Source organism: Saccostrea echinata, unplaced genomic scaffold (assembly GCF_033153115.1).
Source record: "Saccostrea echinata isolate AGI-Se365-2 ecotype Australia unplaced genomic scaffold, CSIRO_AGI_Sech_v1 ptg000008l, whole genome shotgun sequence".
Taxonomy (NCBI): Eukaryota; Metazoa; Mollusca; class Bivalvia; order Ostreida; family Ostreidae; genus Saccostrea; species Saccostrea echinata.
Window position 1 is genome coordinate 1,928,892 of NW_026889757.1, and position 25,753 is coordinate 1,954,644.

The window sequence follows — 25,753 nt, forward strand, 5'->3', positions numbered from 1 at the left end:
GGTTTATATCCCCCCCCTCCCCACCAAATGAAACTGAAAAATGTTTGGTTTTGGTCCCCTTCAACTGAAATTGATTCCTACTTACCATGCTTACAGGCTTAACTATGAAGATGTGACAGGGAGTGTAATAACAATAATTGTTCAGACGGATACATATTAAGCTGATATACGTATCAAATTTTAATGGATAGATAGAAATTAATAAACAATTACAACCATTTATTATAAACTACATAAAGATAATTTTTCAAGCAATTTGAAATTCTTCATTTTTTATGATAATATTTTATTTCGTATATGTTTATAGGTTTATTCGTATCAACAAATCTGTGTACGAGTTAATAACGCAGCCTGGTTCCCTGCATTTTCAGTGAACCACAGAGAACCAGAATAAGATTGTAGGGAAACAAGCCTTGTTACAAGGTTTGAGGTTTGTTTATTTTATATTTTAATTTACACTTTTAAAAATTATTATTATTATGCAAAAATCTGTGTGCAGATGAATATTTACATTTTAATGTTATAAGTCGTTTTGTGGTTCATATTTGCGGTGACTGTCCCACGTGTGTTTACCTGTTTACATTCACCTACTGACCTAGAGTCTTCAAAATATACCTTCTGTAATCATGACTGTTGTAATCTTGTTTTTATGTTAGTTTACCATTTGTAACTTGACTGTTGTATAGATTTATAGCGATCACTGCAAGCTTTTAATATTTAGGTGAAGAGAAATTTCAGACTATCAATCACAGGCACTTGTTTCATATACGGTGCACCCCTACTTATTTTTACCACAAGGTATCTAACTCAATTTCAGGCACCCCCGCTTCAAGCTCGTATTTTGTTCATGTATCATTATCAATCATTAACCTACTTTAAAATGACATCGTTCGCTTCAAGAGACCTTTTTCTTGTCAAATAAATCGTTTCAGACATCTCTGGTCGAGTCTCTTTATTGTAAAGCACTCATTTATTCCACGAAAATTACCTCGATACATTTTAAGACTTTAGATGGGATACAACTTCTAGTTGGGGGTAGAATAAAACCAGAGGCTTCCGAGTATTCCATTCCGAGGTCTCTGGTTTTATCCTTCATTTATAACCCCAACCGCAAATTTGTATCGAAAATTACCTTGATACATTTTAAGACTTTAGATGGGATACAAATTTCATTTTTTTCACAGGTCACGAGGTTTCAACTTAAAAAATAAAAATTCTCACCGTTAAGATATGTTGGAAATTTTAGCTTGATGTGTTGATAATTTGCCAAATTATTATGTAATAAAGGGGACTTTATATGATCACCCGGCGCTGTCGCTTTAGTTCAGTCTTCACAACAATTCTTTTTCAGCACATGCCCTTCGGGCATGTAGACCTATCATTTTTACCCAGCCCATTCAAATTTGTACATGTCCTACTCAAAATTCTTACATTTACAAGTATTGTGCAACAAAAAAACCCCATTAGGAATAAAGGTTTATATTAATTTTTTCAGCGTTGTAAACCAACCATGGCCTGTGATTGCCATTTTCTAAAGCGTTTTTGTTCATAAATAACTTTTGAGTTGCATGCTGGTCATTTGTTGGCCGGTTTAGCTGAACTGAATTTCAGAAATGGGATCATGACTGTAGTGCCACAGTATGTGGCTTTGATGAACATCTCTTAATTTAGCAAGCAACTTCGAGAAAACAAATAGGTTAAACTAAACACTTCAATGATTAGATTGACAATCATTTGACAGGTCGTATCGAGAATGTAGACAGGCAATCCATCGACATTACATATAGCAACGTTTAAGCGAATAATGGGGGTAGGACAGAGTAAATGGCAAGTAAAGATCGTACAATGAAAGAAGATTCACATATGCCCTCTTCGGACATGTAATTTGGCAATTTTTACATGCCCGGCTGCAAATTTAACAGGTCCCTGGCATTGGACTCCCGGGTTATTTGGAAGACTGTTAGTTTAGTTTCATGAGGTCCGACAACATTGATTCTCAATGTCTGCTCCCTCTACCCCATACACTTATCTTGATAAAATTACATAAATTATATTATTAATTATATAAATTGATATAAATTATATAAACCGGTCTTGTTTATATAATTTTAAAATGTCATAAACAGCTGCTTAAGTGCATATAATATTGTACTAAATGGATTTATATGTAGGATTAGGGAAAGATCCTCACTTGATTATGGCAGCATATTTAGCCCGTAGGAGTTTGTTATCTACCACACATGATCAATGTCACTTTTGGACGTGAATGACTTTCGACACCCTAACTTCAGTTCAAATCAACGTTAACTTTATGTGACGTCTCTCTGAATCTTTTTTGGCATGTAACTTGGGTAAAAACAATTAAGTACTCTTGATGCATTTGATTTCTCTTAGCCCGTTTAAACATTTCCAAGGTCTATACCAGTTTTTGCAGGGGCGAAACTATGTAGAAGTTGGAAAAGAAACCCATCCCCTTTTTGACGTATTTGGTTTTCGAGGGGTGAAAATTTTCAATATTACACTCAACTACATGCAATATTTATTATATTATACTGAATGTTTTATACAATTACAAATAATAGTGAACCTTGAGCGCATAAATCTGCGCAGTCACTATTTTTTTGAATATCACCCGTCGTCAAGCAATGTTGACTGTTGCGACACTGGGCGTGGCTTCATTATTCAGTGGATAATAGTGCTTTTTAACAAATGTTTCTTGACGAATCAGATTAATTCATCTAATATACCTGAAAGTACAATATTAATTAATTGTCATCATTTTCCTATATATTAGCATTTTTACTGGTAATGGTTTTGAAATGATAGGAACATGCACTGTTCAAAAAGTCTTAAAAAGTTGTTAGATTACTGTGTTGAACTAAGGCAGGTCAATTAAAGTAACATGATCCTATAGATTCCATGTACATTTAGTACTGTGAAGTAGACAAATTTATTGTTCTCACAAGTAGTTCTCAAACATTGATTTAAGTTGGTCTCCTGAAGGATGTAATAATGCAATTGGTCTGCTTAAGGTACAGTGTATAATATAGACATGCATATTTTATTTTGAATTTGTATTATGTCAATCATTAGAAATATATGGATCTTAATTAAAAAACATTGTTTTCATTAGAATTTAAGATATGTATAATAGGCATATATTCTTCATGCTTTTCCATAGTTAAGTCCTTTTTTACAGGGTCTCTGCTAGAATCATGTGGACCCCAGTGTAACAAATCTATGGAAAGAGAGAAAATCTCAGCTCAAGGGTCAACATGTCTTTATTCCAAGAAAGGTAAATTGATAATTTTTTCTGCTAAAATACTCTTTTATAAAATTATAATATCAATGCAAAAGAGTGATCAAACAATGTAGCTAACAACATTTTGAAAATGAAAGTGCTATAACAGTTAATAATTATGATCAATCGAATGAATGTTAATAATCCAATCAAAGTCCTTGTTGTATATCATTTTTGCTAGGGCTGTGTATTGAGCAAAAAAAAAAAAAAAAAAGAAAGAAAGACATTTTTTAATGCGATATGCAATATATTGAATTCTTTAACAATTCTATCAAAAAAGTCTTATAAATCATTATGCATGAATTTAATAAAAATAATAATTGTTTTTTTCTCATTTTTAATTGTCTCACCGTCTTTAAAAATTACACTTCAAATTCAAACTTTTCTTGACTGTAAAATCAACATACTAAGTAAAGTTGTCTATGTATTTTTATGATTTTGTAATAATCATTTAAGATGTGCTACCTCCTTAATGATTATATCATTTTTGATCAGTTTTAATTCAAAACAATTACCGGTAAATATAATCTTTGGTGATTGAAATTCCCAAGTTTTTCACAGAATTGCCTGCAAATTGCAAAAAAAACTGCCTGCCCAAAATGTATTGGAATTAAGTTATTTTTAGCTCACCTGAGCCAAAGGCTCAAGTGAGCTTTTCTGATCAAAATTTGTCCGTTGTCTGTCGTCGTTGTCGTAAACTTTTCACATTTTCATCTTCTTCTCAAGAACCACTGGGCCAATTTCAACCAAACTTGTCACAAAGCATCCTTGGGTAAAGGGGATTCAAGTTTGAAGGGCCACACCCTCTTTCAAGGGGAGATAATTAAGAATTAGTGAAAATTTAGTGGTATCTTTTAAAAATCTTCTCAAGAACCACTGAGCTGTAAAAGTTGAAACTTAGGTGAGACCTTCATTACATAGTGTAGATTCAAGTTTGTTCAAATCATGACCCCCTGGGGTAGGGTGGAGCCACAATGGGGGATCAAAGTTTTACATAGGAATATATAGGAATAAATCTTTAAAAATCTTCTCCTCAAGAACAACAAAGCCACGATTAGTCATATTGATATGGAATCATCCTCAGGTAGTGTAGATTCAAGTTTGTTCAAATCATGACCCCCAGGGGTAGGATGGGGCCACAAGGGGGGATCAAAGTTTTACATAGGAATATATAGAAAAAAATCTTTAAAAATCTTTTTCTCAAGAACAACAAAGTCACAATTAGGCATATTGATATGGAATTATCCTCAGGTAGTGCAGATTCAAGTTTTCAAATCATGACCCCCAGGGGTAGGGTGGGGCCACAATGGGGGATCAAAGTTTTACATAGAAATATGTAGGACAAATCTTGAAATTGTTTTTCTTAAAAACAACAAAGCCACAATTAGTCATAATTTATATAGAAGCATCCTCAGGTAGTGTAGATTCAAGTTTGTACAAAATCATGACCCCCAGGCGGAGGGGGGGGCACAATGGGGGATCAAAATTTTAGATAGGAATTTGTAGAAAAAAAATCTTTAAAAACCTTTCTCTCAAGAACAACAAAGCCACAATTAGTCATTTTGATATGGAATCATTCTCAGGTAGTGTAGATTAAATTTTGTACAAATCATGACCCCCAGGGGTAGGGTGGGGCCACAATGGGGGATCAAAATTTTACATAGAAATATGTAGAAAAAAATCTTGAAAAATCTTCTTCTCAAGAACAACAAAGTCACAATTAGTCATATTGATGTGGATTCATCCTCAGGTAGTGAAGATTCAAGATTGTATCAAATCATGACCCCTCGGGGTAGGGTGGGGCCACAAGGGGCGATCAAAGTTTTACATAGGAATATACAGAAAAAAAAATTGAAAAATCTTCTCAAGAACAGCAAAGCCTTGTTAAGTCATATTGATATGGAAGCATTCTCAGATAGTGTAGATTTAACTTTGTTCAAATCATGACCCCCAGGGTTAGGGTGGTGCCACAATTGAGGATCAAAGTTTTACATAGGAATACATAGGAAAAAACTTCAAAAATCTTCTTCTCAAGAACAGCAAAGTCATGTTTTGTCATACTGATATGGAAGCTTCCTCAGATAGTGTAGATTCAAATTTGTTCAAATCATGACCCCTGGGGGTAGGGTGGGGCCACAATGGGGGATCATAGTTTTACATAAGAATATATAGGGGAAAAAAACTTGAAAAATCTTCTTCTCAGGAACAGCAAAGCCATGTTTTGTCATATTGATATGGAAGCTTCCTCAGGTAGTGTAGATTCAAGTTTGTTCAAATCATGACCCCTTGGGGTAGGGTGGGACCACAATGGGGGATCATAGTTTTCCATAGGAATACATAGGAAAAAACTTCAAAAATCTTCTTCTCAAGAACAGCAAAGTCATGTTTTGTCATACTGATATGGAAGCATCTTCAGGTAGTGTAGATTCAAGTTTGTTCAAATCATAAACCCCAGGGGTAGGGTGGGGCCACAATGTGGGATCAAATTTTTACATAGGAATATATAGGAAAAAATCTTTTCATCAACAGAAAGCCATGTTTAGTCATATTGATATGGAAGCATCCTCAGGTAGTGTAGATTCAAGTTTGTTCAAATGATGGGGGGGGGGGGTTAGGGAGGGTCCACAATGGGGGATCAAATTTTTAACAAGGGAATATATAGGAAAAAAATCTTTAAAAATCTTCTGCTCAAGAACAGTAAAGCCATTTGTTATATTGATATGGAAGCATCCTCAGGTAGTTCAAAATCAAAGCCCCCTCCCCTTTAAACTTTTCAATACTGAAGTGATTTGTGCTTTTTCCTAGCCAATGTGCTCAGGTGAGCGTTGTGGCCCATGGGCCTCTTGTTTTTGATACGATATATTCATTAATCTAGATATGTATCAATATACAGGTAAACTTCGGTATCTCGAACACCAGTATGTCGAATACCACGGATATCTCGAAGTGAATCAACGGTCCCAGCCGTTTTTATTATATTTATGATTTTAAAAAACCCCGGTATCTCGAACACGGAAATCTCGAATACCTCGCTTTTGTCGAAGTAGATTTACGGTCCCAAGTGCTATAAACACATGCGTTATCTCGAAGTCCAACAAATTCTCTCTCCACTGAATTCACACCTTAGTACACAATAATCCCATTATGCTAATTTTACGGTCTGTTGAACGTTTCCGTTAGGTCTAGCACAGGCTTCATGGGACCATTGCTGATAATCACACCTTATTAGTCCCAAGCTGTTGTTTTTGGTAGTTAAATTTAATTACGCAGGCCAGGTGATTTGGAGGTGTTAATAAAATGCACTCTCAGAGATACTATGACACGATAATGAAACAGCAGCTTGGGGACGATTACTGTACTAGAAATTTAAATTATCGAAAATACACGCTTATACACATCATTACATATCAAAGTAAACACTGAACACATCAAAGTGATATTGACCTCAAGAAATTAAACAATTAAAGACATTATTTTGAGTATAAAAGTCAGTACCAAAAATCAAATCTTCAGTAAATATCATGTCTGATAAGGCAGTCTAACGAAGGACCTGGTAGCCAACCAGGGGGGATAGTTAGATTATCTGACCGTAGTGGAAAAAGAAAACTTAAAGTTCATACAATCGAAACAAAGTTTGCTTTTGTTTATTCATATTGGCAATTTCAATGAATTATTGTAGAACGATAATTCCTGTTGTTACATTTAGGCATGTGGGTATATGTACATATCCTGTTAAAGTCTTTGTGTATCACATTATATCATGATATACTTCAGACAAATTAGTACACCCGTAGTTTTGAATACAATTCATACATTGATTTCATTTGCCACAATGGTCTCTTTAATATTGCAATAATGCATTTGGTCTTCCTAATGCATGTATAATGCAGGTACTGTATATATTCTATGTCCAGCTTATAGGTGAGTCATAAAAAGATTAGTATTTTGAAACCAGGTTAAAACATCAGAGCATTGATTTGAAATTGTCAATTGATTCTGGCAAAAAGTTGTACCAATTTATAAGCGGGTCAATAGCAAATCCCTCCAAAATAACCTCAAAAAATACAACTGACTTATAGGTGGACCACCTTATAGGCAAGTATATATACGGTATAGTTTTTGTTGAATTTTGCTAACAGCAAAACACTATGAATAATGAATTTTGGAAAAAAAAGATTATTAAGTTTAATGATGCATGTATGTAGTATAGAAATATTGTTCATATGCCTGTACATGGTACAAATATGCATTTTACAGAGTGTACATATGCCAGAATCATATGGACCGCAGACTGGCCCTGGTGATTCCGTTAAGAAAAAAGAGGAAAAATCAGTGCTTGTGCTCATTGGTCATTGGACAAAGGTAGCTAGATTTATTTCATGAAACTAAACATGTAAATTACTAGGATATTAAAATATCACAATTAAAATACATGTACTGATTTATATATATATATGGATATCAGTTGGTCTCCTTGATGGAGTTAAATGCATTTGTTATCCCTTTTAAGTGGATCATTTAAATATTATGCAGTTTATTTAGAAGCTCTTTATTATCTGCACTGTTCACTTTTACAGGGTGAATGCCAGAATTTTTTCAAGAACAGTCTGAATCTGACATGGAAAAAATGAAGAAAAACAGCCTTCCTGTTTATAAATCTACATTCTGACAAAGGGTAATTTTGTTTAGTTCAATTAGAAGTGCACATTTAATTTCAGTTGCTTTCCTTAATGATATATTATAGCATTTTTATTCCCTTATGAACAATATGTATACTTGTAAAGCATGTATCACAAAATCTTCTGCAAACAAAGTTTTGGGTGTAGAGTGTTTGTTGTTTAACGTCCCTCTTGAGAATTTTTCACTCATATGGAGACGCCACCACTTGTCAGTGGAGAGCTGCAAATTTTTGTCCTATACTCAGCACTTACGGCCATTGAGCATTGAGGGATCTTTATCGAGCCAGCACCTACTGTGACATGGGACCTCGGTTAATACCTCTGTCTCATCTGAAGAACGGGTCTCCATGTCCCACAGTGGGATTCAAACTTGCGATGTAAGGATCAGCTTCTTTCTCCGCAACTCTAGAGTAGAAGCTCTAACCACTGCATCTGCTCTACTTTGGCAACTTTGGGAGTATATAAGCATAGGAATCATCATGTCCATCTCTCTGTTCATGTGTTTGGCCACTTTTATGATTAGTTTTTTTGTTCCAATTCTGGCTGAGATAAATTGATTTAAGTCATCTAAATACAAACAAATTAAGGGAAATTACTATGGTATTGGAATGAACTTTTTGGAATACTGTCTAATTGTTCCATTGTAGTTGGTTTCTTTAATGTTGAAGTAATGCATTTGGTCTTCTTAATGCATGGCATACACTGTATGCATGTGTAATGTTAAAGTTGGCTGAATGTAAAACAGTTCTTGCGTTATGACAAAGGTAAATAGATTTAGTTCATGTAACTAAACAGGTAAATTATTAGGGTATTAAAATCTCAAGTTTTGAATACTGATTTACATGTGGAGAGTAGTTGGTCTCCTTAATGCAGTAATAATACATTTGGTCTCCCTTATGCATACTGTATATTACATAAATTTAATGACTGACATGTACAAGGGTTGATCCAAAAGTTCATGGAATTTCTTCATATTTTATTTATTTATTATTGAAAGTGGTTGAATACTGATTTACATGTGGATAGTAGTTGGTCTCCTTAATGCAGTAATAATACATTTGGTCTCCCTTATGCATACTGTATATTATATAAATTTAATGACTGACATGTACAAGGGTTGATCCAAAAGTTCGTGGAATTTCTTCTAGTGTTGTACCGATAATCAGAAAACATCGATTGTCGACAAAAAAAATGCTACTGATTCCTATGATCCATTATAGTTTTTCATAATCGATCATCGGAAACATACTTCTAATACAATACATTCCGGAATTATCCATTTCTGGTTTAAAATTTATTTCTTCTTGATGAAAGAAAATGGCATCTGCATTGGATACTAGCCAACTAGCACGGAGCAGAGGTGATTAAGAACCGAAGATGCATATATAGGGCCTAAAAAAAAATTATTTTTGTTTCCTGTAATAACCCGACCGACCCATTCAATTTACCCCCGGGTGAATTTTTTTCTGCCAAATTTGTGTTTGCTCTTTGGTTTGATCAATCAGCTGATTCATTTTATTCAAAAAATATTAATTGTAACTTTTATTTGAGATATAAAATATGCAACTTAGTCAACATTTACCTTAAATATAGAGTGATCAATTCCCCCCACAACTTTTTGAAGTTCGTTTTCTGCCGCTAGGCAGCCATGTTGGGTGTCCACTGTAAATATTTTTAGGTCTAGAAAGTGTAAAAGAAGCAAAACAACAAAGAAAATAATATATTATGTATTTTATATATTCATGTTAAAGAAATAAATGAAATTATTGTAATAGTCTGCTTTTTGTATACAAAAACTATGAAGAAATCTGATTATAATCGGTGAAATCGCATCAGAAGCAGTAACCAATTCCAACCGATAATCGATTATGAAAATTAACCGATGTCTCATCACTAATTTCTTTATATTTTTTTTATTTATTAGTGAAAGCGGTTGAAAACTGATTTACATGTGGAGAGTAGTTGGTCACCTTAATGCAGTAATAATACATTTGGTCTCCCTTATGCGTACTGTATATTATATAAATTTAATGACTGACATGTACGAGGGTTGATCCAAATGCTTATGGAATTTCTTCATATTTTATTTTTTTATAAGTGAAAGTGGTTGAATACTGATTTACATATGGATAGTGGTTGGTCTCCTTAATGCAGTAATAATACATTTGGTCTCCCTTATGCATACTGTATATTATATAAATTTAATGACTGACATGTACGAGGATTGATCCGAAAGTTCATGGAATTTCTTCTTATTTTATTTATTTATTAGTGAAAGTGGTTGAAAATTACAAATAAAAATATAGACACTTGTTGAATTTTTTTAATAAAAAAATATTTTAAATATTATTGATAGTAACTCTATGGCAGTTGCCATAGCAAAGGATGTTTTAAAATGCAGGGGAGACAATTACTCGTTCTTTATCATTTTAATTCTTAATACGTGATATAAGAAAAAACCTGCGCTAAGTGGCAAATAAAATGAGAATTTTGTCATTATTACGATTGCTTGACCACTAATATACCTGTCTGTGAGAGTTTTACTGATTTAACTTGATATTTAGATTATTAGTTGATGATTTCTTGTTCATCTTTTAATTGTTAGAGAACGTCACATTTCAGTCAAGTTATAAGTTTTATTAAAATCTTAGGAACACTCTGACTTAAAGGGGTATACTACTGATACAGGTTGGAGAAAAATGCATTTAGCAACTGATTTTCCAGTGGTGTGAGAAATTTAAGAACAATAGAACTTCCATGGAGGTTGATTAAAGGTGTGGCTGCTTTTGGAGGGTCTGTTTTTCTCGTAGACAAATTAAGCGTTGATGGATGTTGACCACTGACGTACTGTGCTTGACTTTGCTACTGAAATTGGAACATTATATGGAAAGATGGGGAGCATTTTTGAAATATGAGTGTAATATAAAGATAAGTCGATTGGTGGATACCCAGGCTTTTCTTGAGAGAAAAAAAGAGAAAAAGGCAGAATATTCTGTAGAATTACTTAGTTGAATTGAACATGAGGGTGAGATGCTCCTATAACATGACATGACATACTTAACTTGACGTTACGTCGAAGTCTCCCCCGGATTTTACAACTATCAGTGTTCAGAAAGCTCATGTGACCTTATTGGTAATTGGAACGTGGTGAAATTTTCCAGTATTGTTGCATAATGACTCTATATTATAAATATGCCTATTGTTTGCTTTCATCAAATCACAATAAAATTTTAGAAATAATTAAATTCCATGAACTTTTGGATCAACCCTCGTATTAGAAAAAAGATGGATCTAAGATTGAACAGGTTATAATTCACCTGAGTCATTTAAATTACTTATTGCTGTCTGTTCTTGTTCAGTCATCATGTGTCAAGTATTGTCTGTAAACTATTGAACATTTTCAGCTTCTTTTCTGGAACCAGTTTCAACTAATTTCTCGGTTGAAGTACTGTATAGGGGATTAATTTCAGGGGTTGTAATTTTCATGTTTTTCTCTCCTCTGACACGATCGCGGTTTGTTGAATTCCCAGAATCGGTATATAACTAAGGTTACATGTACCTCCCTTCAATGTCTATATCCGTTTAATCCATAGCATAGCTAGAAGGCATTAATCAGCATTATGTATTCACTTCACGAACAACAGGGTAGATTTATATATACATCAGCAAGTTCAATAGTTATTTGAATGATTTTTTAAAACCAAAATGTCGATAAAAACATGATAATGCAGGTAATAAATACACGTCGTAACATAGTTACGTACGGCTATTTAAAACCCATGACCCTAGTGTTTTGATTGATGAAACATGTAGCGTTGGCTATTAAAAAAGTTGTTTTTTTTTAAACAAATACAGGTTATTATCTGATGGGTGATCTAAATTAATGTCAAGCATTTTAATTAAAATAATTGAATGACAAGTACGATTCGTAATTACTGAAATGACCATGCACTACACGTATATTTACCTATGATATCGTAGTCTATTCTCAAATTTCCAAATATAACATGTAGGTTATTGAAAACTTATTCACTGTTTCTTGAATTCACGGATTTATTCACACCGTGAATATAGCGAATATTAACACCGCGAGTTATTTTCCCCCTATACAGTATACAGACTTAATATAGAAATGATTTTATCGACTTTCTCAATCTATCATGAATTTAAAAATGTAAATATAAGCATTTAATTGTAAATATTAAACATTTAGCATCTCATAACCAGAGTTGGAAATTACTGACTGCCTGAGGCAGTCTGTTTTTCAGGTAGGCAGGGACAAACTTTAGATTAACCTCGGTGGTCGGGGTCATTTAAACAGGTAGTTCCTGTTTTCCTCCTTTTTTTTTCAGGGTATAGTAAGTCTATAGAAATTAAGTAAAATATAGTATATCAAAGGAACACTTCTAGTTAAAAATATGAGATGACCTATAGGACCAATATTGGTTTCAGTCTTTAGAAAAAGCTTACCGATATATGTTCCGGTCACTGACTTTAGGTCACATGTGTGTAGTTTCTTGTTTCTCATGTATTGCTTTAGTTCTACATTAATGATAATCTAACAACCAAGCTTTATGATAAACGTGATGACTTTAACTTTTCAATCGTCAACTTCCCTTACTTCTTCAGCAATATACCTTCATCACCTGCATACGGGGTTTATATCTCTCAGTTGATTCGATACACTAGAGCATCCACTTTTGCCGAATGATACTTCTTGTGCTATTTTACCCGAGAAAAAAATAGAATGAAGTTGTATAGATACCTGTACCCATAGTGATCAAACTAAGAAATTTGCATGCTTGCGTTTGAAATAATACAATAACTATTAACATTAGTTCCTTTAAATTTTAAAATGAAAAAAAGTGTATTTAGGTGGCTTTCAATACCAGTACCATTGTCTTGCATGAATGTTAAAAATGTTTGACACTTTTATTTATGATGACATTTTAACGACACTAAACTCTCTTAACCATCCCGTGTTCCTAAAACCAAATACATACAAACTTCTCTATGCGGCTTGACTTCGATATAATGATACAAAACGTGGTTATGTTTTACAGTGAGCATCTTTGAGGAATGTTTACCTGGGTAGAACTCACGTGACTACCAGTATTTTAAATAATTTATTCCACGGGTGGGTTCAACATAGGTCATACAGGTAAATAGCTCTTGCTTGTTATAGGAAAAACATTGAACTTTTCATACATTTTTAATATTTTAAGTACAAGCCTAATCATGTACAAATTTCCTACTTTCACACAAGTTTTATAAATGTATAATGCATTTTTTGTCAATCGCACAAGTTTGTACAATGTTAGGCTGACAATAAACAAAAGCTTTGAAATGAATGACCGTCCTCGATTTACTATAAAAAATCACGAATGTCGGCTGACCCCTACCACATTGTATGGCATTGCTCTTTGTATATTCATGAATTTCAGCGATAAAATTTGTTGAATCTTATGGTTTAGATATCAATTAATGATCTGAGATGGAAAATTATGCTTAATTTAATTCTTCATTTTGTCACATTTTACCGGGGCCCATAAGTGCACTTGTTCTTAAGTGTTTATACAGGTAAAAAGTTTGAAAAAATAAAAATGTGCCAACAAATGGTTTCGAACCAGGACACTAAAAATGTTCATGGTGAGAGTCTGCGGTCTATCGTTCTGGGCTATGCTGACTATGAGGACATTTGTAATAAATATAAACCAGTATGCTAGAAATAGGTTTTCACGTTTTTTGTAGTTTTTTTTCTATGAATTTCGACCCTAGGCACCTCTAAAAGAACCTTGTTTTAAATAATTGCTTACTAGATCAAAATCTATCAAAATTTCATAATTTAATTTAGGGGCAGGCAAAGGGTGATTATATTGCATCCATCCGGTATAATTTTCTTATCAGAAAATTGTAGAGATATGCAAGGTTAATTAATGACAACATTTATTTTTCCTTTTTGCCTAATACTTTTATGATTTTCACTAATAAATTGATTATTGAAAAAAAGCCTTTAATATGACTGCTGATTTTATCTCCATCTGTTAATTTTCAACACCTTTTCCCATGATTATAGTAGATAGAGAATAGATTATGATTTCTAACATTTACTAGCTTTTACAGATCATTTCCTTGAGATAGGTGGAACCAACAGTCAAATACAGACACTTTTTAGAAAAGTAAAAATCTGGCTCAGGTTAAAAAAAAAAAAAAAAAAAAAAAAAAATCATTTACAGTTTTAACAATTAGTAATTTTACCTTAATTAACTGGAAAAATCTTATTTGACGAAATACAGGTCAAGAATGAAGAGTTTAAAGCCTAGTAGGGATTTTGGTCACGCAGGTAGGTTAGGCTTCCCGTAGAATATCACAGTGCACTCTGTGCCTTCACATCTCTGAACTACCAAAATATGACGTCATAATGGAAAATGACGTCAAGTCACTGAAATCTTGAGGTGTTATGATGGGGAGAGTGTCATGAACTTTACACTTTATTTGAAACTGCATGTAAAATGCTAGGTAGCTATTGCAAAATTCACGGGTCGTTAGAGGTTTTTTTAAGTCGTATATGTCAGAATATTTTAAAAATACACCGCTTACCTACCCTTGATTGAAATTCAGCATGTTCAAAATGCTTATGAAAAATATACTTTTGAAATGTACTCTGTTTTATACCCGTGGTTGGAGGTAGAATTTATTTAGTGTGTATAAAAGAGTCTGGCGCAGGTGAAGAATGAGGATTAATCTGAGAATTTTTGTTGAAATCTGTAAGAAGAGGTTGTTCTCTAACTGAATCTTGCTTGGGAAAAATGTGTGTTGGCTTTGTTTTAATACAGATAACGATATTGTGTGGAAAATACCCTCAAATTTGTAGGTAAGTTGAATTTCTCTGGAAATATTTTGTATCTAAGTAATACTATGACTTTTCCCAAGCACATTTCGGATACACAAGGATACGATGAGCTTATTTTTATAACAAAATGTTAATAATTGTTGTGTAAATCAACTGCGCCGAAGCGATTTATATGAAACACTTCAAAAAATTATAAATGACCGTCATGTGATCAGCAAAGTCATGTGATATCATAACAAATATGTTAATACATAGCCGAGGAAATCCTCTATATAAATTGGAAATACTTAAGTTCAATACTTTTAAATTAAAACTAAAACCAACCTCGCAATGACATATTATGTTTTGAGCCCATTTTAAAGCTTCGGGAAGCCTAAACATAGCTGCGCAATCATTACAGGTAATCTGCAGGCCCTCTCAAGAATTTTACACTCATATGGAGACGCCACCACTTGCCAGTGGAAAGCTGCAAATTCTGTCCTATACTCTGCACTCAAGCCATTGAGCAGTGAGGGGTCTTTTTCATGCCAGCACCTACTGTGACACGGGACCTTGGTTTATAAGGTCTCATCCAAAGGACTGGTCTCCATGTCCCACAGTGGGATTCAAACCTGCGACATAAGGATCAACTCCTTACTTCGCGACTCTAGAGCAGACACTCTAACCATGGCGCCACGCTTGTGACTAGCTCAGTTTTAAAGAAATCATTCAAGATATTTTTTATCAAACTTACTATGCTGATACATATATAATTAGTAAGACCTATTCAACTATTTCAAAAACTTTTGACCTTTCCTGTGACCTTGACCTCACTTTCCTTCAATTTGCATTTTGCATGGTTTTAAAACCATTTAAAATATTGATATCTAAGGCTATGCATCTATACATAATTTGGTGAGAATTTATCATCTATATCCATTTTTTTTAGATTTCAATTTCAATTTTAAAGAAACTTTTCAAGATATTCTCATCAAACTTCATACACTAACACAAAATTTCATGTTGCATTACTATACACTCGGCAGGCATACATGTCCTATGGACATATTTCTAGTGTATTTCTATTTCTGTTGTTTGTTTACTTCCGGTCAGTAAGTGCCCCCTAGGGCAAGCCCCAGTCCTGTTTTCTTTTCCAGGGTTGCAACAGCGCCCCCTAGAAAAACAAGTTGCACCATCCAATCAAATCGTGTTTTGTGCTGCTTTATGCCAATGAAATTAAGGCTGGACAGCATATGTATTATATTCTGACAAATGGGGTTGCCGTATTTTCAAATAATTAGGATAGACTTACCACTTCAGCATTCCTTTCATCACTGAAGTGATATACATGGTCAAAAATTGACTAACTTTCATTTTTTTGTCAACTGCAGAGCAGAACGACACTTAGATATCACTTTACCTGGTGTCTGTCTGTCCGTCTGTCACACCTTATATCTCCCAAATTTTGAGAGGCAGGGTTTTGATAATTAGCATTTATATATGTTTTTGAGCTCATGAAACTATACTTTGAAACTGTATGAAATTCAGTTACCACACAAACTTATATTTAAATACTATGAAAATACATTGGGATCAGTATTCCACAATGAATCGTGTTGACTGACAAAGTGACAATTAAAGTAAAGACAGTCTGAAATTCCTTTCCTCCGAGGATTGTTGGAAGCACCTACATGTGTATCAATAAAATGATAAATAGTTATTCCTCATAATTTCAATTAAATTATTCATTTGAGGACTGGGGAACCATATTTTCTTTGATTGCCAGATTCTATGCCAGTCTTTTACTTTTGGATCCTTTTTTTTCCTTGCAGGCAAATGCATGAACCTCCATGCTAATATTAAATTAATAGCTGACCACTCTTAGATTTATTTACCTCTTTAATGACGATACCTAGCAGGTGACATATACGTTCCTTGAAACACTCTAGTTCCTATTTGATTTTCACTAATATAAACTTAAGATTATTGAAAAAAGACTAAGGTGCTCTATAGTGATCAGTCTATTCATTCATCTGTCTGTCAAATACATATATCCCATGTTCAGAGTACAGGTGACTCTAAAAACTTCAAACTTTATATTTTTATACCCCCCGCAAACGAAGTTTAGGGGGGGTATATTGGAATCAGCTTGTCCGTCTGTCTGTCTGTCCGTCTGTCTGTAGACGAGATTTTGTCCGGAACATTTCTTGGAAACTGTTGCAAGGATTTGTCTGAAAATTTGTACACTCATTCTTTGCCATATGAAGGTGTGCACCTGGTATTTTCATCATGATTGGATAATTTTTTTGCATTTTAAAGGTGTTTTTTTCATTTTTATTATGTGGTTTTGTCTGGATCTGTTCCCAGAGACTATGGCATAGATTTGTATGAAAATTTGTATGCTTATTATTTACCATAATTATGAAGATGTGCACCTGGTATTTTCAACATTATTTGATAATTTTTCTGCATTTTACAGGTGTTTTTTTTTTTTCATTTTTATTGACTTAGTCATTTCGGGTTCATGTCTAAGGTTTGAGACATAGAATCTAGAACATCTGTACAAAAAGGTGAACTACAGCTTAAAACTACTCATTAGAAATTAAAAAAAATCACAAAGTATTAAAAACAGTTTTTACATTACACAGCACATAGTGTAAATCCATTTGTCCCTTTGGAGTAATGAGTGGACATGCATCCAGTTAAAGATTAATTAATGAGTTCAGTGTGGGAAGCTGTCAGGGCATCTCTGATCAAGCAGGTCTTATCTATATCTCCTAGGAATTGGGCAGAAAGAAATAAAGATCTCTGTTGTCTAAGTCTCTGAATTGTAATTTATGTCTGTCAAAATACATAGTTACTGGAACCAGCCTTTTATTTTTTAAATGAGTTTGATATAAAGATATTAAGATCAATTTGATTTTGTATAATTAATTATGATATATTTTTTTTCAACAATCAATTTGCAGAGTGTCATGTCTCACAAAGATGACATATAGTTGCAAACTATTTTTTCAATGTAATAAAAAACACTGTAATTACTAGCATGTGACTAGTATCGATGTTTTATGAGGCTGCACCTTAGTTTCATTCATTAAAAAAAATATAATGAGTAATTAAATTTTCACTCTAAATGTTTAAGCAAATTGTGAACACCTCTCACATCTAGAAAACATTAGTGATTTGGTACCTTCTCTGAAAAACCCAGCGGGGGGTATTTGTCCCTTTTGGACAGTTCTAGTTTAATTAGATACATGTAGCTGCTTTGGAACATCTGAAAGGTCTATTACATTATCACTAGTTTTACTAGTTTTCTTCATGTAAGTTGAATATATTTTAAACTTTTAAATTTTTATTTTTTCCAGGTAAGAAAGAAATTCAGGAGTTCTTAAATTGCCCTTGGAGTTCTTGGATTGCATCAAACTGCTAAAAGACCTCAACAAAAACAGCGTCTTGAAAATAAAAATGAAAATATTCAGTGAAAAAAAAAATGATGAAAGAGCCACTAAAAATCTTCAAGCCTTTGAGCTGAAATCTGGAGGTCAATCTGTGGACTTTACTAGTATGTCACAATTACTAAGTCATCATTTGTGTATAATAAATACACTAAACTGTAAACACTTGTTAAAATGTGTATAATTTTTAGATATAATTTGTAGCTCACAGACTTCAATAGTTTCATGTAATGTAAGTAATAATGAAAATTTCCTGTTGTCTAGCTAGATTAGAAACTAATATTGTCCAATTTTGGATATTGTGAAATAATTCATCTAGTATGCATACATGTGTGTACACTTACGTGTAAATTAATTGTTATAGCAAATTCAATCGATCATTAAGTTGAATGTTGACTAATGTTTTTCATCAAAATTGTTTACACTGAATTGTTTGTGGATTTTTCCATTTGCCCAGTCATGTCAAGGAGCACATGGCAGGAAATGCTTTCTCCTCCATTGCACCTGGTGTTTTTAGAGGTCTGTGTTTGCTCTGCTCTAATTATGTATTGTTTCAATGGACTTTAAAGCTTGATCACTGTTTGTAATCTTCATATTTCATATACTATTAGAGTACTTGAAGAAAACTGTAAAGATTTAACATACAGTATAATGCATGTATATTGCACTTTAAGTACAGTGTATGTGGTTAAGAAATGTTAAATCGTCTCATAGTGCATTGAATTTGTTGAAAATTAGAAAATGTGTTGAATTTTTTTTTTAAATAATGTTAGATTGCAGATTTTTTTAAATCATGCAAGTAAGAAATTGCTAAATATTTTTTAGCTTTTCTGGACAGTCTAGATGAGTTCTTATTATATACCTAGCATTGTCATCCCAGTTAAAATTTAAGGAGCAAAGTTCATTCCTAAGCTCTACCTTGACAAACTTGCATGGATTAAAGCACATTAACAGATTTACTTCAGATGCTTGACCTGATCTACATTTTCCTCATGTGTTTTTTTTTTTGTTTTTGTTTGTTTGTTGTTTAACATCCCTCTCAAGAATTTTTCATCCATATGGAGATGCCACTACTTGCTGGTGGAGAGCTGCAAAATTTGACCTATACTTTGCACTCAGGGCCTTGAGCAGTAAGGGATCTTTTTTGTGCCCACATCAACTGCTAGGCGGGACCTCGGTTTATATGGTCTAATCTGAAGGACTGGTCCCCACATCCCCAGTGGATTTGAACCTGAGACTTAAGGATTAAATCCTTACTCGCGGCTCTAGATTACAAACTCTATCCTTTGCGCCACATGGGGGACTCCACAAGATTAAGTGTTTTTAGCAGTCCTATTCTCATGTAATTATAAACTCTATGTTGAACAAACCTGCAAAGATGATGTATGTACATGTAAATGTTTCAGGGTACCAATCCTTGATTTGACTTAGATTTTCTGGATTAATGACCAGTTTTTTAGAGAAGGTTCATTCAAAGTAACAATATACTCTTTGGTGATCAGTAAACATAGATGATGTATCCTGCTTCTGATGCTGGATGTAACATACATTTTCAGGGTTATTGAGCAGTTAAATCTAACCCAGACCAACTTGCATAGATTTTGGATCCAGGTGATATACATTACCAGAGTGTTTGTTGAGTGAGACTTTGCCTTACTAGTAGATAACATTTATAGAAGTGAGCTTTGTATTCTTTGATTAGGTATGTTTTTTCTTTGCTCAGGATATATATACCATCAGTGCCAACTACCATACATTTTATATAATAGATGTAGCTGTTGTTCAACTGAATATGATAAAACTGTGGATGAAAATAATTTGATTTTTGTACCTGAATGTATTGAATTCATTTGTAAAAGCTGTTATAATGCAATGTTTGATATTTTATAAAAGTTTTTAGCATATGCAATCAATAAATGTATCAACATTTTTATTTTATTATACTTTTTACCCTGCAAACTTCTTAAAAACAGAATAGTAATGATCCATTTAACTGATACTAGGTTAGTGTCACATTGTACTGGTATATCATGTATACTGAACTGTAAATAAGAAACATCTAAATAGGTAAAGTCACAGCATGAATCATTGGATTATGTAAGAAGTGCACTATCTTGTGCTTTGGTATGGTATTAATAATAAATGTTAAACTATCATTTTTTTTTTCAAATTAACAAAGGATATGCTTGAGTGACTGTATTTTGACTAGCAGTAAAAATAAAATGATTTTTAAGCATTTGAATTATTTTGATTCATGGTCTCTGCAAGTTTAATGATAGCAAATATGTATATTGAACATGGCATCCACATATTGCTATACTGGATGGGGCATAACTTTTACTGAATCTTAATCACAACCTTGAAATTTTATGTAGTACATGTACTCTTGGTTTCAACTGGTCAAATGTATTCTTAAATCAGAAAGATAGGTCAGAACTTCATCAATTAGTTGGAAAGCGAATGCACTCAGTGACTATATGGTTTAAAAGAAGCTTGGTATAAATAGCAGGAAAAACTACTTGAAGTCCACTGTGAACTTTGTGTCCTCAACAAAACAATATGGAGTATACTATACTTGGTCTAAAGAATAATCTATGTCTGCATTCACTTTTAGGTTAAACTGTTTTGGGCATTGAGAGTTTGTTGTTTAACGTCCCTCTGGAGAATTTTTCACTCATATGGAGATGCCAACACTTGCCGATGGAGAGCTGCAAATGAGCTATGCTCGGCACTCAGGGCCAATGGGCAGTGAGGGATCTTTTTCATGCAAGCATCTACTGCGACACTGGACCTCTGTTTGTACGAAGGACCGGTCTCTACGTCCCACAGTGGGATTCAAACATGTGAGAAAAGGATCAACTAACTCCACGACTCTAGAGCATTGGCTCTTTCCACTGCACCACGTGGGCGACAGCATTGAGAGTTAAATGTGGATATCAGAACAAGCTACTCTGGGCTTATACTCTCTATATATATTGATTGATTGTATGTTGTTTAACATTCCTCTCAAGATTTTTTCACTCAAATGGAGACACCACCACATGCCGGTGGAGATCTGCAAATTTTGTCCTGTATCGGCACTTACGGCCATTGAGCATTGAGGGATTTTTTTCGTGCCAGCACCTACTGCGACACAGGACCTCGATTTATACGGTCTCATCTGAAGGACCGGTCTCCCCATCCCACAGTGGGATTTGAACCTGCGACGTAAGGATCAACTCCTTACTTCGCTACTCTAGAGCAGACGCTCTAACCACTGCGCCACTGGGGCAACTACTCTCTATTTAAGTCACTTGTGCAATGACTTTAGTTTAATTCAACGTTTTGTACTGATCATGTTGAGTCACATTAGCACAAATATCTTTCTGCTGACCTTGACTAATGACCATCCGCAACTATTCTGGTTGGAAACAATATGTTAATTAATGCATAATAAGTGAAATTACTATGGAAGAAAAATGGTCTACTTAAACCACAAGTTATATTTATAAAAAATATACACTGGTCTCCTTAAGTCATATGAGAGAAACATAAAATATTAAGGAGACCATTTTTTTCATATATTTTTAGGAGGCATTTATTATGAAAAAATAAAGCAAGAGTCGACTAAATGGTGTTCTATAGATCTTTGATCTGGTATTTCTTTTTAGAAAAAAGCAAATTTAAAAAATTTGTATATTGTCTCCTTAAGCCATATATAATGGTCTGGTCTCCCTAGTCCTTAAATCAGAGTTATATATATATATATATATATATATATATATATATATATAGATGAAAAATGTAATAAAAAGAAGTGAAAATTTTAAAACGCAGTGTTAATTATTTTTCACTGTAGACAACTTGTTCACGATTTTACCGGACAACCCTTATACAACGCTGATATTATCATCATAATTTTAGAAATTATCACTTTTGAACATTTGAAATTGTTTTAATGACCAAAGCCTTTAATTTCACATCATATCGAAATGAAACAATTTCCTACAAAGTTCAAATTACTAATTACCCTTTATGCGGCTCGTTTGTAACTTTCAAATTGATAGTAAACGACGATTAACAAAAATTCCAGCATATTCGAACTTTACATGATGAGTATATAATCTTTCATTTCCTGAAGTTCTTTTAAAGTTCTCAGAATACAGGAAAAGAAGGAATCTCTACAGGAAAAGATGAAATATCCACTGACAATATGCTTATTTTTCATAATCCACTATTTTCCAGGCATGGCTTTACCAAGTTTCATTCGATGATGCCTATTCTCAAACTGAATGTTAACAACATGTTCAAAGGACATTTTCATTTTTTTTCAGGTAGTCTTGCACACAAATATTTTACACTTAACAACAACGTCCCCGGGACCATCTTTATAGGAACACAGGAAGATTTATTGATTAATGCCAATGCAAAGCTATCAAAACTCCAGGGCCCTACATCCCCGACCCTCAGGCAACTACAACAGGATCAGTTAAGCTTCGACATGGAATTATGTGATATTATCACCATCTCTAAAGGGTCTTTTAATGTTGCTGGAGAATCAATTCCCAAATCAGGTATGTAAATCACATTTATAGGCACGCGAACTTAATTATTTTTGTGTAATTATGCGTGATCATCGGCCCCAGTCTAAAGTGAAATTCCTACTGTATTTTTCGAGGGGGTTTATTTTTCGTTGTTTTCGTGATATGAAGAGAACACAAATTTATGTCCTCCACTACATGATAAGATACGAAAGATCCTTCACTGCTCAATGGCCCTGAGTACGGAAGCCGGTTGGTGCGAGGTAGAAAAAATATTTTATCTGGCGGCCGCCACATGAATAACTGGCGGCCGCCAGAAAGTTATCTGGCGGCCGCCAAATAATTTTCTGGCGGCCGCCAGATAATTATTTGGCGGCCGCCAGATAAAATATTTTTCTACCTAGCACCTACCGGCGTCCGTATAAAGACGAATATTCTTTTTTTTTAATTATTATCATTAAACTTGAGATGCTGGATTGAAATTTGGCGCACAATTGTATACATTTTGACTTTTGAGAAACCCTTTCTGACCAAGCCGTCCTCATACGCATGTGCTTTGATTCAAACATCAGATTTTTTTGTCATTCCTGAGAGTTTACCTTATTGTTATTCTTTTAGATTTAGATCTAAAAAAGATCTTTGAATAGTTGGTATCTTTCCATGGTTTTTATTGATGTTTTACTTTTTTTTAAAAGGAGTTTTGTTCCAGTGCTTCAAGAGACCAGAAAATTCTGCAAACCTAATTGAAATTTTGACAATCATGACTACAAATACGGTATGTTCGATTTCGATTACTAGTAGTTTAGAGTATTCACTACAAACACACTTCTTAAAAATAAGTAAATTTTTAAAAACAAAACAAAATCAAAAACAAAAAAGTAAGAAAAATTGGTCCAATACATGTATATATTTTTTGAAAATATAAAGGTTTCGGGTAACTTATTTAAACCATTAGTCATTGTTCATGTCTGTCTAAAAAAAAAGACATTCCGTAATTTTTTTCATGTTTTACACATTTTTAAAAATTTGATTTCTTTATAGATTTATGAGCAGCTGTATAAGAACAAAGTTTCAATGTCTACATAAATTCACAACTAAGGAACACATCTTCTGTGACTTATTTATCTTCAAAGAGCACAGATATCTCTATCAAGGAATTATAGTAATAAAGTTTTCTGCTACATCATTATTATGTACGCTGTTATAACACCAATTCTTGTGTTTTATTGTCCTAAAATTTGTTTTATTGAAACATACGATTTTGCACGGGCCAAAAATGATTTCTATTGAAAATCGGGATAGGAGTGAATGGTACAAAGCATGAAATAAATAAAAGAAGATGATTTCAACAATACCTAATTCAAGAAAAAATTCCCCTTTTCATAAAATGTATATAAAATCCAATGATTACATGTAAGTAGGGGCCCCTGAAGCTCATTGAAGGTTCAGTTCTCTAGATCTGCAACCTCAGAAAGACTAGAAAAGTCGGTTTCTGTTTAAATGTCATAGGGAGATCATAATGCGTTTATTGCGAGATGAAAAGTTGGGGAAATTGCCACATTTGATCTGTCGAGATCATTGGGCGAGCTAGTTTATCAAGGAGCGCACACTGAGAGATCTTTCAGAGATTTGTGGTTGCAATTTTTTCCGTAGCAATCTCTAGGCGTTTGCTGAGCGATTACTTTTGCTACCATTAGATCTACGGAGATATCTGAGAGATCGAGTGTAACCAACAGGTATCACTGTAAAACCAAAGGAGATCACTGAGAGATCCATAGGCGTACTTAACATTTTTGCATTCTTTGAAAGACCTCTGAGGAATCATTAGAAGATCCAAGAGATCGTTGACAGAGCTTTTTGCGCTCTTTGAGAGACTAATTACCTTTTCGATCGTTAAGTGAATGTTTTGGGTAGACCACTGAGACTGTGGAGGTATTGTGTGAGACTGAAGGATCATAGCGATGGCTTAATTAATTGGCGACCGTTGTATAATATTAAAGTGCTGAAAATTTTGACGATAAAAATTAATCTTAAGATTTTTTTGTGAAAAGGGCTACTACACTTGCAGGTGAAAGTCCTGCCAGGGGCAAATTAAAGAATCATGTCTAGTGCAGTTGTGTGTCTTTCGACTTTAAGGAGAAAGGAATGTGGTAGTTAGGGCTATGTGGATCGTGAATATCGGTTTGGTCAAAGCATCTTACTAGTACAAAAAGAGGTCCCAGGTACGATTCCCATTCCAGCCATAAATTTTCATACTGCCTTTCCCACTTTACATACCAAAAAGAGTTAGTTTCCAGTCTTCCATTTCGCAGACCAGTTTACTGCAAACTAAACGGGTTTGCGATTGTTTTCACAGCCGAGTTTTGTTTGTCTGTTTGTCTTCTTCATTTCTTAAACGTCGCCGGCGTTGCGCAGTGGTTAGAGCGTTTGGAGTAAGGAGTTGATCCTTAGGTCTCGGGCTCGAATCCGACTGCGGGACGTGGAGACCTGTCTTTCGGATGAGACCGTATAAATCGAGGTCCCATGTCGCAGTAGGTGCTGGCACGATAGAGATCCTTCACTGCTCAAAGGCCATAAGTGTCTAGTACAGGTATCCACCGGCAGAGTGGCGTCGTCTCAATATGAGTGAAAAAATCTCGAATGGACGTTAAACCAAAAAAAATTTCCGCCACGATTACGGGAAACTCTATTGAGTTATCTTTCTTTTTATACTCAATGTGTGGACTAGATAATGCTTTAAATAAAATAGAACCTCTAAAACAAAAACTAACAACCAAAACAAACAGATAAACAAGGAAAGGGAATTAACCCTGCACTTTCCATCAATTGCTCTTGCTAGACATTCCATGCCTCTAGATCACATGAAGGCATCTGTTTCTATAATATAAGTTTATCCTCTTAAGTCATAATGATATTGACACAAGTGCCAATAAATACATATTTTAATATACATGTAAAGAAACATA

General features: G+C 33.9%; 1 protein-coding gene and 1 long non-coding RNA gene across 4 annotated transcripts; both read left to right on the plus strand.

Annotated features, from left to right (window-relative positions):
* Nucleotides 1-306: 306 nt before the first annotated feature.
* LOC133181236 (uncharacterized) lies at nucleotides 307-20,503 on the plus strand. 3 transcript variants are annotated; one of them, XR_009720440.1, is made up of 5 exons: nucleotides 307-430; nucleotides 3,200-3,295; nucleotides 7,559-7,663; nucleotides 7,879-7,976; nucleotides 18,178-20,503. It is a non-coding gene; the product is annotated as an uncharacterized LOC133181236 (long non-coding RNA). The 3 variants fall into 3 exon arrangements; XR_009720441.1 differs by lacking the exon at nucleotides 18,178-20,503 and adding an exon at nucleotides 14,104-14,125; XR_009720442.1 differs by lacking the exon at nucleotides 18,178-20,503 and adding an exon at nucleotides 13,044-13,136.
* Nucleotides 20,504-22,519: 2,016 nt separating this feature from the next.
* Nucleotides 22,520-23,959, plus strand: LOC133181132 (uncharacterized). Its single transcript, XM_061315674.1, has 3 exons — nucleotides 22,520-22,820; nucleotides 23,483-23,562; nucleotides 23,829-23,959. Exons 1-3 carry the CDS (start codon nucleotides 22,520-22,522, stop codon nucleotides 23,871-23,873), a joined length of 426 nt encoding a protein of 141 aa, XP_061171658.1. The 3' UTR covers nucleotides 23,874-23,959.
* Nucleotides 23,960-25,753: the final 1,794 nt, after the last annotated feature.

Coding starts and splice junctions, on each gene's coding strand:
- LOC133181132 (XM_061315674.1), top strand. CDS start 22,520: ATGCCTATTCTCAAACTGAATGTTAACAACATGTTCAAAGGACATTTT. Junction 22,821..23,482: donor AGAATCAATTCCCAAATCAG/GTATGTAAATCA, acceptor TTTTTTTAAAAG/GAGTTTTGTTCCAGTGCTTC. Junction 23,563..23,828: donor CAATCATGACTACAAATACG/GTATGTTCGATT, acceptor ATTTCTTTATAG/ATTTATGAGCAGCTGTATAA.